This window comes from Perognathus longimembris, chromosome 25 (assembly GCF_023159225.1).
Source record: "Perognathus longimembris pacificus isolate PPM17 chromosome 25, ASM2315922v1, whole genome shotgun sequence".
NCBI classification, from domain to species: domain Eukaryota; kingdom Metazoa; phylum Chordata; class Mammalia; order Rodentia; family Heteromyidae; genus Perognathus; species Perognathus longimembris.
This window is the reverse complement of record NC_063185.1, coordinates 10,486,211-10,500,713: the sequence shown is the minus strand read 5'-3', so window position 1 is coordinate 10,500,713 and position 14,503 is coordinate 10,486,211. Positions and strand designations below refer to the sequence as shown.

Below are 14,503 nucleotides of genomic sequence, written 5' to 3'. Positions count from 1 at the left end.
CAGCACCACTTCTGATTTTTAGGTGGTTCATTGGAGATAAAAGTCTCATGGCCTTTCCTGCTTGAACTGGCTTTGAACTTCAAGCCTCAGATTTCAGCCTGCTGGGTAGCTAGGATGACAGGTGTGAGCCACCAGCGCCTGGCTAGAAATACATACTAACACTCAGGTGTCTGTCATACAAAATGCCATAAAGAGTATAATCACTAAATTTAAACTGATATATGTAGGACATTATGTTATGTACCAGAAAAAGTACAAGGATGAGAAACCTTATGTTTCTAGCTTCTTTGGGACTTCTGGATATGGTTTCCAGGAAAAACGAAAATAGTCTTATCCTTTAGCACAAATCACTCAAATGGGCTCCTGTCCTTTGTCCATGCACTTTTTCCTCTGTGACCACACCATCATTTTCTCTCTGAGACTCTGCCCTCAGATTCGATGTCCATTATCTGTGTCAGCCTTGTGAAGAATGAGTCACTGCCCTCTTTTAAAGTGGGAAATAGTTTGTAAAGACTGGATTAAAAAAGTTTCTTTTTAAAATATCATCTCAGCACATGACAGACTTCAAAACAGGCAGCCTCAAGAGAGATGAGTAAGATCAGCTATAGTGCCACAATTTCTTCAGTAACTTGCCAGCTCCATGGGTAAGAAACACCTAGTAGGAAATCAATCTTACAAATCCCTCTGTCTTGGCTCCACTAGAATTCACTAGAAGAGTCTAAGCAGCACAATTACTTTACAAATGGTGTTTTCCCAAAGAAATGTGATTGACTTGAGTGACAATGTTCTCAGTTTATGAGTTTTCTGAATTTTATTACTTTCTTCTTTTAACATGCTGTAGGGGGTTATGGAAGGAATTCTGTATTTCCCTGGAATGACTATACCTACTCCTACTTTTAAGCGGGCGTTGACATAGCATTAGCAAATGTATTCTTCCTATCCCTATAGGAGAACATATAAAACTAGGGAGACTCAGGGCTGGGAATGTGGCTTTAGTGGTAGAGTGCTTGCCTAGCATGCATGAAGCCCTGGGTTCAAATCCTCAGCACCACATAAACAGAAAAAACTGGAAGTGGCACTGTGGTTCAAGTGGTAGTAGTATAGGTGTGGGCCCCCAGAACCTGGCCAAGATATTTTTTTCATTCCTTTTCAATGGAATGGAAAAAAGCAACACATTACAAGTAAAAGTTCGCAGAATCTATTCACACACATACACACACACACACACACACACACACACACACACACACACACACACACCAGCAGCATCATTGGCTAGCAAAGTATTCAGTAAATTACAGAGCTCAAGCAACCTAAGAGAGCTACTGTTGGGTGATAGAATTCATTGGTCTTTACAAGTATTAGTGATTCAGGAAGTGGATATTAAATTCTCGTGTGTTTTGGAGCATACTGTCTGTGATTAATGAAACAACCACCATTTCCCATGTTGTACCATATTATTCTGTATATTAAAAAATGTAAGTTTCCCCTAGGTTATACAACTCAGTCTGTTATGAATAAGGTTTTTGTACCAAATATAAATCACCATGAAAAATGTTACAGTATGAATGGTGAGTCCATTTTAAAGTCAATTTTAAACAATATTAATCACTGTGACATAATATACTTCCAGGGAGTGAATAGGGTTAGGAAACAGTGTTCCAGAAAAATCACTGTGGTTTAACTTCCTCTGATACTGAGGAACTGAAATAGCAGGCATCAAATGGTCTCAAAAGTTATAGTGAACTGAACAAATAAAAGTCACATGTGGGGCTGGGAATATGGCCTAGTGGTAGAGTGCTTACCTCATATGCATGAGGCCCTAGGTTCGATTTCGCAGCACCACACATACAGAAAAAGCCAGAAGTGGCGCTGTGGCTCAAGTGGTAGAGTGCTAGCCTTGAGCACAAAGAAGGCAGGGACAGTGCTCAGGCATTGAGTTCAAGTCCTAGGGCTGGCAAAAAAAGTCACAGGTTTATAAAAATGAAATCTAAACACTAGTGTCTGATTACTGGCCTTTTGATGATTAGCTGGAGTCTCATAGACTTTCCTACCCAGGCTGGCTATGAACCTCAATGATCGTATTTTAGCCTCCTGAGTAGTTAGGATCATAGAAGTGAGCCACCAATGCTTGACAATGAGGAGATTTTTGTCCCTTTATATAGTGACACTCTGCTACACATCATTAAAGAAACGCAAAGTGAATTAGAATTTAGACAAACAAGCATTCCACAGTTTGGGAGTAGTAAAGATATATACTCTTCTAAGGGAAGTAAACTGATGATGTTAAACCCATTTGATTCCTGGATTAATAGACATAGATACTAGTTCTTTTCTTAATTTTTTTTGTAGAGCTAAGACTTCTTGCTGATCCTAGAGTTCAAACAGGGTCTAGGCTTAGCCTTATTGCTAAAGGCTGGAGCTCTACTACTTGATCCACAGTTCCACTTCCTGCTTTTTGGTGGCTAATTGGAGATAAGAGTCTCATGGACATTTCTGCCTGGGTTGGCTTCAAACCCCAATTCTCTGATTTCAGTTTCCTGAGGAGCTAGGATTATAGGCGTGAGACACCAGTACCCAGCTATGAGCTAAGGCATTTAAAGACTGGAACTTTTGAAAGTAGCTAACAAAAAGCTAGCAAAAAACATTTTTAAGGGCAATTAATCACTTGTTTTTGTGTCTTTATATGAGTTGTTGCCACTCTCCTACCCAAGAGTCTGTACACGTACACTTGTTCAAAGGTGTGATTAGAATCACCAGTGCTAGAAGGTGATTGATTTTTTTTTAACTTGGCATTTCTGTCACATGTCATGCAGTTTAGAATCTTAAGGTCAGTGTTGATACTGACAAAGGGGAAAACTATATACCCATGTGTCTGTTAGCCTTTGAGCTGGTACTAGAGAAGAGAAACTGCTAGAAATCACCAAGTTTGTGCTACCCAGCCAAGTATAGCATATGTTATCTGTAGCCGAAAATCTATTTATAGTGTGCCAAACTGTATAAATAGTAGCTGAGTCATGGAACATAGGTATATAATTTTACTCATTTCAAATATTCTACAAGTAAAACCTCATTAAAAGCATGAGGAAGAAAAACAAAGCTTATGAACACAAATCCTGCCCTACAGTATTAATATTTCATGCCTGAAAGTGGGGTCATGGGATTTCTTAATTAATCCATTACTCCATTTCTTAATTTATTTCCGTTCTTAAAAATTATTTCTTCTACCACAAGAAGCAACATTTGTCACAAGTTTACAGCCACCTTGCCAATATACTTTAAACTGAACATTAATTAGATATTTCTTTTTTCCCCCCCTATGGTTGGTCATAGGGCTTTAACTCAGAGCCTGGGCACTGTCCCATAGAGCTCTTTAGCTCAAGGCTGGCATTCTACCACTTAAGCCACAGCACCACTTCCAGTTTTCCTGTGGTTAATTGGAGATAAAAGTCTTACAGACTTTACTGCCTGGGCTGGCTTTGAACTGCAATCCTCAGATCTCAGCCTCCTGAGTAGCTAGGCTTATGGGCATGAGCCACCAATGCCCAGCTAGATATTTCTTTGTTTTTCACTTCAGATAATGTTATTTTCTGGCACTCGTTTGAACCCCACGTAGTGCTGACTTTGGGTTTCTAGGTACTACAGGAAACCTTAACTTAGAGCAGTTATTCCTGATGATCTAATTTTTAATATAATGAAAGCATTTTATTCATGTTACATGAAAAAAGAAACAAGACTTCAAAAACATTATTATACCGTGTGTGTGTGTATCTGTGTGTGTATTTGTATATGTGTGTGTGCCTGTGCGCACGTGTCTATTCTGAGGCTTGAACTCAGGGTCTGGGCGCTGTCCTTGAGCTTTTTTTGCTCAAGGCTAATGCTCTACTACTTGAGCCACAGCTCCTCCTCCAGGTTTTGATGGTTAATTGGTGAGAAGACTCTCCCAGACTTTCCTGCTGGAGCTGGCTCAGAACTGTGATCCCCAGATCTCAGCCTCCTGAGTAGCTGTTCCTTTCTTTCTGAGCCATATTGTAAAGCTCTGTGATAGCCTCATGAAAGTTGCTTTACTATAGCAATTACTCATTTCAAAGTGTGAGCTGCAAATTCTAAATTACTAATAATTAAATTTTGCCTCCATGTAATGCTTTTTAAGTGTATCCACAGAAATGACTTACCATGAATACAATAAATGCATAGTAATTCCAAAATTAAATGGTTTATTAGCTTCATTCTGAATTTAAGAAGCAAGGACCACAGATATACTGACATTGGGAGTAAACATTTATTAAAACTTTGTGGAAGCAAATGCAGCAGTGATACTCAGTGGACATTACGTTGCAAATGAACCATACAACTTGTGGGTGTGGATAGAGGGAAAAACTGGAAGAGAGTGAGGGAAAGGGTGACACTGTCCAAAAAGCCATGTACTGGACCTGACTTATGTAACTGTAGCCCCTCTGTACATCACTTTTTTTTGTTTGTTTGTTCGGTTTTTTTTTTTTTTTTTTTGGCCAGTCCTGGGGCTTGGACTCGGGGCCTAAGCACTGTCCCTGGCTTCTTTTTGCTCAAGGCTAGCACTCTGCCACTTGAGCCACAGTGCCACCTCTGTCCATTTTCTGTTTATGTGGTGCTGGGGAATTGAACCCAGGTCTTCATGTATACGAAGCAAGCACTCTTGCCACTAGGCCATATCCCCAGCCCCTTGTACATCACTTTATAATAACAATATATTTTTTAACTGAGGAAGGCATTTGGACAATCTGGATTGAAAAGTTTTGAACTTTTGAATCCCTGATTTCTAAGAAAATGTAAGAAAAAATAAAAAAATGAGGACAAGTAATAAATCTACTAGTTAAATGCCTGGATTGTGACCAAGGATATATGATATCTGACACTGCCATTTCATATTTCCATGTACAAACCAAGTGGCTTTGGGCAAATTAGTCAGCCTCTGGCCTCAGTTCTCTCATCTGTGAAAATGGGAAACAAGAGTAATTTCCTCTCCTGTTTTGAGGGCAGATGGTTTAATGCCAGAAACACAGCTAGAGCTAGATGCCAATGGTTTAAGCCAGTAATCCTAGCTACCCAAGAGGCTGAGATATGAAGATCCAGGTTCTAAGCCAATTCTGAGCATAAAGGCTGTGTAACTCTTATCTCCAATTAACTAGTAGACACACTGAAGGAGGAGTTGTGGATCAAGAGGCAGAATGCCCTGCAAAGGCACCAGGCCCTGAGTTCAAGCCCTAGTATGGAAAACAAAAAGAAGAAAGAAAAAGAAACACAGCTATAATGAAAGTAGGTTGTATCTATTAGCTAAGTTTACTGTCAAATATATTCTTTCTAGGAATATTAATAACTATAAAATTAGAAATAAGTAGAAAACCCAACATTAAGGGATAGAACAACTTATAGCCAACTTTGTCATGGTCATGGCCTACTATTATTCAAGAAAGTAGAAAATACCTTTGTATATAGTTAATAATTTGACATGACTTCACCTATGTTCAATATGTGTACAAAAAACAAAAAAAATAGTACAATGGTTAGCACAGCTGTTTCTGAATAGTATTAAGAATAATATCTACTCTCTAAAATGTTCTGGATGTTCTATAATATTCACAAATTACTTCTGAAATCAGAAAAGTTTTGAAAAGCAGGACCTTTATTGCATATTTATATTGGATTGCAGCTTCTGATGTCTGTATGACACCAGAATTCCCTCAGAACTGAACTTTCAGCCTCTTGGAATTTTATCCCTTAAATCTCAAAAAATACCCAATACATCTCTCTATAGAAGGTTTTGTAGTTTGTTTGTAAAAAAACAAAATATGTCTAGCTCAAAATCACATTGCAATCTCTTTTTCTACATTCAGATTTAAACACCTGAAATCCTCAGAGCAGCAAAGGTAGAAAAAACATAATTTAGTAACAATGCAACCTATTACTTTGGTTTTATTATCTATCTGCACCATTGCCTGAAGCCCAGATCTATTACTTTAAGACTGTTTGAATTTTATCAGGTAGTTTTCTGAGTGTTGAATAACTTCATTCATGGGAAAGAGAGAGACAGAGAGTGAGGGATGGTTATTGGCTATCTCAATGTTCTCAGAATCCTTTTCCTCTCTCTTAGTAACATTCTAAACTATCACTCCTGTAATCCTAGCTACTCAGGAGGCTGAGACCTGATGAGGGCATGTGAAAGCCTGCTTGGGCAGGAAAGTCAATGAGACTCTTATCTCTAATTAACCACCAAAACCCCAGAAGTGGAGCTGTGGCTCAAGTGGTAGAGTGCTAGCCTTGAGCACAAAAGCTCAGGGACAGCATTTGAGTTCAAGCCCTAAAACTGGCACACAAAAAAGGAAAACTTTCTAAGTATTTTGCCACTCAATCAATAAGCCTGTTTTAGAAATTAGACCGTTGTATGAGTAGCCTGGGGGAGTTATTCCTACTATTAAATGAATTGTTATATCCCTTCCAGTCATAACTTGAGAATTTGGAACACATTCCAAGAGATTACACTCTATACTTTGTTCTAGTGGAGTTTTATATGCATGGACTCATTAACAAAAACACCATTAAATAACCTATACAATAAATTATATGTATAAGAAGGAATGTTTAAGAGTAAAATTGTTTTATTTCCATCAACCCTAGTACAGACTGTTTCTTTGAGGTTTTCAAATTTTTCAAAATTAAGCTTAATATGTTTTGTTTTATGACATTAGAGGAAAAAAAGTCATGGGTACTCTCCAGTCCACAGTCCCACTGCAGACACTCCACCCACCCAAGGAATGCAATTGCTGAGAAATTCTAGTCAGTGGCAGAAAAATCTTCACCATATCCAGGCCTCCCTGAGAGTCACATCTACTCATAAACCTTCCCTCAAATAGTGAAATATATATATATATGTACATATATATAATTATGTGCATTTGAGTTTGTTCAATTCATAATAGTATGGTGACTTAACATTAAAAATGAAGTGCTGAAGCCCCACTTTGGGGCACCTACCCAAAAGACTACAAGCAAGACTGCGCTAACGCCACCAGCACAACTATGTTCATCGCAGCACAATTTGCCATTGCTAAAATATGGAACCAACCCTGATACCCCTCAGTAGATGAGTGGATCAGGAAAATGTGGTACATATACACAATGGAATTCTATGCCTCTATCAGAAAGAATGACATTGCCCCATTGGTAAGGAAATGGAAGGACTTGGAAAAAAATCATAGTAAGTGAAGTAAGCCAGACTCAAAGAAACATAGACTCTATGGTTTCCCTCATTGGGAATAATTAGTACACGTCTAGGATAATCCTGGCAGAAGATCACAAAAGTTAAATAGCTAGTACATATGAACACATAAGATGATGCTAAGCAAACTGAACGCCAAGTTATGGAAATAACTGGTTTATCATTGTCGTTATTTTCAACATACCATGTGAATTATGCCATTTTATTTCATCTTTCTTCCCCAGGGTTTTGCCCCTAATGCCACTTTGACAATAAATTTTTTAAAGTGAAGTGCTGAAAATTCAAGATTTAGAAAAAAATCCTGAACCAAGGAAAACAAAGCAGTAATGAATTTTGGTTTTGGATAAAAGCTGCTTATCAAAGATTCTGGTCTCTCTTAAACAAACAAGACCTGCTATTCCATATTAATGCCAACATTTGATACAAAAGTTTACTAGTGATATCTTCAACCATTAAAGTTGGTGAGATTATTTGATAACTATTTAAAAAGCAGTAGCTGTTCTTTTTTTCTACATTTCTTTTTTTTTGGCCAGTCCTGGGCCTTGGACTCAGGGCCTGAGCACTATCCCTGGCTTCTTCCCGCTCAAGGCTAGCACTCTGCCACTTGAGCCACAGCGCCGCTTCTGGCCGTTTTCTGTTTATGTGGTGCTGGGGAATCGAACCTAGGGCCTCGTGTATCCGAGGCAGGCACTCTTGCCACTAGGCTATATCCCCAGCCCTTTTCTACACTTCTTAGTCAGAAGGAATCATCAACACCATTGTATTTGTTACGAGCCATTTTGTCATCAAAACTCTAGGCTTTCATCACTATTACTTTTTCTGAGAAAAATGTGTAGAAAAACAAGGATTAATCTAGATCCATTATTTTAACCATGAATCTGAATAAACTAGAAGTTTCTCAAAGTCTGTACCTTATCTTTCAAGTTTCTTCTTTCTTCACCAGAGGACTCTCATCCAATGAAGTATATGGCAAGTATAAATTGGTGAATAAATTCATATGAATTGTTTTCATTCTTTCTCTATTGAGAATGGTCATCAAACACAGTAAGGTTGTTTAAATTTCACTAGTGTTTTAAGGAAGAATAAACGTATCTCAAAGTTTTGAGCTCACTGAGACTATAACAACCATGTTTTCATCTTAGTAGCATAATAAAGAGTGATTTGGCACTTGGGACAAGATAAGTGCTAAACCATATGGTGAATTATATTTACGGGTTTTCACTGTAGCACAGGAAACTGAATGACTCATGATGAAGTTTTGAACTGCTTTTTGTATTGTGAATAAATTTGATATTACTGAAAATTCAAGTTCTTGAGGTTTTACTCAACTATGGAGGGCAGAATAAAACACTTAGTCTTTCTAGAAATCCTGTATTTCTTCTTAATATATGATCCAATAATAGCTGCTTATAGCTACATAGGTAATCACAAAAGGTCACTCCTAATAACAAATCTTCCTATTGGACACATTGATTTCATTTTTACTTGTTAGTAAAGTGTTTCAGAAAGCTACTAGTATGTGCAAATCTACTTTATTATCTGAATTCAGATAGCTGCAAATGTCCTGACATCCTCTACAAGGAAAAGTAACACTAAAATAATCCCAAACATCCAATGTCATTGGTGCAGGGTTTATGCAAAGATAAAGTACAGAATATTTAAAAATTGCATTTTAATTTAGAATAAAAATCCCCTGCATATCACATGGTATGTAGCACACACATGTATGTGCATGTGTAGATTCTGGGCTTGAACTCAGGGCCTGGGCACTGTCCTTGACCTTTTTATGCTCAAGACTACCACTCTACCACTTGAACCATATATCTACTTACAGCTTTTTTGGAGGGAGTAGTTAATTGGAGAAGAGTCTTAGGGACTTTTCTGCCAAGGCTGGCTTCAAACTTTGATCCTCAGATCTCAGCCTCTGAATAGCACCCAGCCATAATCACTGGTTAATTTTTATTTTCATTCTAAGTTAATAACAGCTTGCTGACAATTGATATAAAATATATATCATGGTCCAAAAACCATATTAGTAGCAATATGGGAATCAAAATCCTAAATATAAGTAACATTACATACGCTATGCCACTGTAAACTGCCAGAGAGTATGAATTGTAATAAATTCCCTCTTTTTCCCCCAGTAAAGATCTTCGAAGAAATGGCTACTCAGGAAGATTAACGGGCTTTGATTTGCAACTTTGTGCTTCCGTCGAAGAACCAGAAGGGGTTAAAATGTTTTCCCATGCCTGGCTCTGCTCAGCCTTCATGGCCCATAGAAGTGTGGAACTACAGAATCATACCGTGTGTCTTTCTTTGACTTGCCACTTATTCTGTCCCAAATAATGAGTGAAGTGAAAAAAAAAACAAAAACAAAAAACACAAGGAGGATGTTCAGGCCTAAGCTGAGAGAAGTACTCTTAGATCCTTTAATTCAGCCTGGAGATGACAATAAACACATAGGGCTGCTGTAATATCCCATTATCGCCCTCCTAAGAAACCTCATAGCCATAAAACATAGTCCTGTCAAAAAGAACAGGCCCCATGTTTTTGAGGCCACTGTAACTGAGGACAGCTCTGGTGACCTCCGCAGTAATTGCGCTGTTTGCTGAGCAACAATTCAAGGGACTGGACACACCAACTCCCGGGCAAGGAAAGGACCATGTCAACAGCCTTCCAATTCGATAACCAACGTGGAGTTCGGCTCGGAGAGGTGATGATGGGACAACGACTCCTCCACATTTGCACGGGAAATCACAGCACAGTACTTTCCAGAGACATCATCCCGACAACTCGAAACCACCTCTCCCCCTGGCTTCAAAACCACAATCACAATGTTCGCATTTGCTTTTAGACGAGCAACGGCCCATTCCTCCCTTCTCCTTCCACGGGACCACCGCCACCTTCTTCCATGCGTGGTCGGTGGACGCCCGCCGCCCTGGGAAGCCACCAGCTCCTGGCGCCCTCGAGCCACCGCCCGGTTCTCTTGAGACCCCACCCCTCACCTGCCCCGCCGCCGAGCCCGGGAAGCGGGGGGGGCTCCCCCGCGTTGGGTCCCGCAGCCCAGCCCTGGCGCCCCGGCTTCTCCTAAGCCCCATGCACCAGCCCTGGGAGGAGCGGGCTGGGGAAGGAGGGGACGCAGTGGGGAGGGGGGGAGGGGGGAGGGAGGAGGAGGGAAGAGAAAGGCGAACCCAGTCCCCAAGAGCCAGGATGCAAGTGGCAGGACCCCCCCCCCCCCCCTACTCCCAGTGCACACAAGCCGCAGACACGCGCACATGTATGCACACACGTATGCACACACTCAGGCGCGCACGCACGTGTGCTTACACTCGCCCGCGCACCCCGACCCCAGAGGTTCGATACCTAGTGGGGACACAATGTGTATGTGTATGGGGGGGGGGGGGGAGGCGGGGGAGTAGGAGAGACACCCGGGGAAGGCCCTCGGTGACCCGGGCCGCTTCGGAAGAGCGGGGCAATGAATGCCTGGGGGATTCGGAAAGGAAGTCCCGGACCCCGCTTGGCCGCTGCGGGGCGGTGCGCCGAATGGGAAGCGGGGAGGGAAGCCAGAGCCGGGGTTCCCTCGCTGCTCTCCCTGGCCGGCCCAGGGCCCAGGCGTGGGACCCAGGCGCCTCCCGGGCGGGTTTCGGGGAGAAGCCAGTCAACAAGCCAGACTTGCCGAGGACTGGAAAGCTGGGGGGTTGGGGGAGTGGGGAGGTGGGGGAGGCGGCGAGAACGGCGCACCGCTCGCCCTGTTCCCCGGAGCGCGTCTCCCTCGGCGGGCACACCCCGTCAGCCTCCCCACCTACCCTACCCCGGGTCCCCACTCCCAGGCATATAGTTTACCTTCGTCTCGCCACCTCCAATCCCCCCCCCCCCCCCCCAGTGTCCACCGACCACGACACTAGTTGATTTCTTCTGGATCAAAAACAAGGAAACGCACCAACTCTCTCTCTCTCTTTTTTTTTAGGAGTAGCCAAGTCGCGCACAGTCCGACTTTGGGGGGGCCCAGGAGTTTGGATACCTGGGGGTCCAAAGCGAAAACGCGCCGCCTCCCCCGACTCCCCCCCCCCGCCCCCCCGCTTCCCCCGATCCAGAGCGAGCAGGGGCGCCGAGCTCCCGCCGCCTGCGCTCACCTCCTTGAGTTCTTTGGCCACGTCCTTCAGGTCGCCCAGGACCAGTTCCAGGTCCTCCACGATCATCTTGATCTGCTCCTTCACCTTGGTTTTGGGGGCTACGGGAGGTCCCTTGGTCGGAGCGGACGAGGTCTGGGGGCCCGCGGACGTGGCTGACATTCTTTGGGGAGGGTGGGGGGAAACCCACGCGAGGCACAGGTCAGGACCAGCGGGCGGGCAGAGGCTGCGGCGCGCCCCCGGCTCCGGCGCTACTGCGGCCGCCGGCGCCCAGGGCTCCCCGCATCTTGGGCGCTCGCGGGGCCGCGGCGAGAGGCGGCCTTCCGCGCTCGGCCCGGCCGCCGCGCCGTGGCGCTGCCATCTACTCCGAGACGCCCGCGCTCAGCTCGCCCGGGCACCGCTGCGCTCCGCCCGCCCGCCCGCCCGCCCGGAGCCCCCCGCCTAGCGCTCCGCCGGGGGCCCCCCCCCACTCCCCCCACCTCACCCCCGCGCGAGCGCGCGCCTCGGCCCCGCCGCCCGCTGCCTGCCGCTTGCAGTCCGCGCGCCCTGGCCCCGCCGTCCGCAGCGCGCGAGTGCTCTCTCCCCCGGAGGTGGACAAAGGTGCGGGACGGGAGGCGACACGGATAGTCCGAGAGGGACAGATTTCCCCCCCACTCCCTACCCCCCCACCCTGGCACGTTCCACATGGGCCCCTCCCCGGAACACCCAGGTCCCACATAAAGGAGATGAGGCTGCCTCTTGCCCGCCCCGTCGTGGTTCCTGGATTGATTGACTTGTCACCTCTGCCCGCCGGGGTGTCTGGTCAGATCTAACCGGGGATTCTGTCTGCTCCCAGAAACCACAGCGTGAGCCGGAGGTCTCTGGGTGTTAATTTGGTCGTGGATAAGTTCTCAGGATCACTTTATTGAACAGATTGATCTCCAGTCATTAACGCAGTGTTTGAAAGGACCTCTACGGGCGAGGGGTGGGTGGGTTCGGAGGGGGGCACCCTTTATCCTGGAAGGGTTCTACAAAGAGGTAGGCTCTCCTTCTGCAAAGCAAGCACACAGGAGATGACACCAAAGATGGTCTCGGCTGTACTTTTGCGTGCCAGCCCTCCCTCTACCCCCCTTTTAACCGTTCTTCCTCTTTGGCTGGATGATCTGTGTTGGTGTGTTCACGACTTGGAGAAGGCACTGATTTTATGTGGCCCTCCTGGGGGAGCTAAATGAAAGTTTGTCTCCAACTTCTTTGCCTCTGTTTTAAAGTCTCTTGCAACTAAATAAACAGGAAATAGGTTTATGATAGTTGTGTCAAAGTGACCCAAGCAGGGAAATCAATGAGAAGACAGCAGCTTCTTTTTGAAGGTGGCTACCACTCTCACTAGCTAAGATTTTCTTATCTTTTTTTTTTTTTTTACTGGTGTGTGTGTGTGTGTGTGTGTGTGTGTGTGTGTGTGTGTGTGTGTGTCCTGAGTCTGGAACTCAGTATCTAAGTGCTGTCCGGGAGCTTTTGTGCTCAAGGCTAGCGTTGTACCACTTGAGCCACAATTCCACTTCCTCCACTTCCACCTTTTTGGTCAGTAATGAGAGATGAGAGTCTCCCGGACTTCTTTGCCCTAAGCTGACTTCGAACCGTGATCCTCAGATCTCAGCCTCCTGAGTAGTTAGGAGTATAGCCAGGAGCCACTGGTGCCCGGCTACTAGCTAGAGTTTTACCTCCTTCAGTGGCAAACTCATGGGCTTATATTAGCTACTAACCTGGCAGGCTGGCTCTGTGATATTTACCGAGTTTACATTCCCTCAGAATATTCTTTTAAAATGCTTCCCAAGTGAAGAGAATCATGACAGCTCTACTCTTCACAGTCATTCAAGCTCCTAAAATTACTCTCTTTGGTTTAACAATTCTCCTTGAAAAAGTTGTTTGGAAAATTGTATTTGGAATACAGAGGGACAAAGCATAAACATTAGAAGTCAGAAATGTTGTCAAAAGAATATAGCATATCACTGGGAAATGCACTGAAAAAATAGAGAAAAGAAAGATGGGAAGCAGATAATGCTAAACAGAAATAAAATCAGAAAAAAATTAAAAGAACTATTTTGCAGTAATCAGTAATGTGCTTGAGGTCTCTGAGTTAGGCAAAATAGGTTTTCTTTAACTTCCCATATCTACTCCTTTAGGGCTCCTTAAGTTTGAAATTTTAACTCCTGATAGTGATTTTAAAAGTCTGGAAAATTCCAAGTATAGTAATTTTAGATGAGGATACTAGAGATGAGGAAAGGAAGTGATGTTTTCTTCCCCAGTGACAAAACAATTCTCTCAAAATGTAAATGTCTATGCAACTCCAGATCTCTGTCCCTGAAGAAATCTGTTCTCCTAGGATACCCATTGCAACTTTTGAACCAAACTAAGCCTGACTGAAAATCAAATCACAGCTATTACTCTGGTCTCATCTGGAATAATGAAGACTGATACTGAGCCAGTATCAGTAAAAGAAAGCAACTGACAGGCTGGGAATGTGGCTTAGTGGTAGAGTGCTTCCCTAACATTCATGAAGCCCTGGGTTCGATTCCTCAGCACCACACAAACAGAAAAAGCCAGAAGTGGTACTGTGGCTCAAGTGGTAGAGTGCTAGCTTTGAGCAAAAAGAAGCTAGGGACAGTGCTCAGGCGCTGAGTTCAAGCCCCAGGACTGGCCAAAAATAAAAATAAAAGAAAGAAAAAAGAAAACAACTGACAGTTTGATAACATTTGTTACAAATAGAACATATATATGTATATTCAATTACATATATACAAATACATGCATATACATTCAAAATTGTAGTGTAAATGTGTGGCATATAACATTTTAATATCTGCAATCAATTAAGTTGATCAGATCTTGATCTCTGCTGTATTAATAATGTTCTGTTCTAATTCTATCCAATTATTCTAAAACATTTCTCTATGTACAAGATCTTTTTATTTTTCAATAAGTATTCCAATTAAATTTTTTTTTTTTTTTTTGCCAGCCCTGGGCCTTGGACTCAGGGCCTGAGCACTGTCCCTGGCTTCTGTTTGCTCAAGGCTAGCACTCTGTCACTTGAGCCGCAGCGCCCCTTCTGGCCGTTTTCCATATATGTGGTGCTGGGGAATTG

General features: G+C 43.4%; 1 protein-coding gene and 1 long non-coding RNA gene across 2 annotated transcripts in view; one reads left to right on the top strand and one right to left on the bottom strand.

Annotated features, from left to right (window-relative positions):
• LOC125342140 overlaps nucleotides 1–9,589 on the top strand; it is a 29,557-nt gene extending 19,968 nt beyond the window's left edge. Inside the window, exon 3 of the long non-coding RNA XR_007209147.1 lies at nucleotides 9,400–9,589. This is a non-coding gene — a long non-coding RNA (uncharacterized LOC125342140). The remainder of the gene's footprint in view (nucleotides 1–9,399) is intronic.
• LOC125341793 (protein Largen-like) overlaps nucleotides 1–11,682 on the bottom strand; it is a gene marked incomplete at its 3' end in the record, with an annotated part of 57,211 nt that extends 45,529 nt beyond the window's left edge. Inside the window, exon 1 of the mRNA XM_048333879.1 lies at nucleotides 11,389–11,682. Within this exon, the coding sequence (XP_048189836.1) occupies nucleotides 11,389–11,547 (159 nt within the window). The remainder of the gene's footprint in view (nucleotides 1–11,388) is intronic.
• Nucleotides 11,683–14,503: the final 2,821 nt, after the last annotated feature.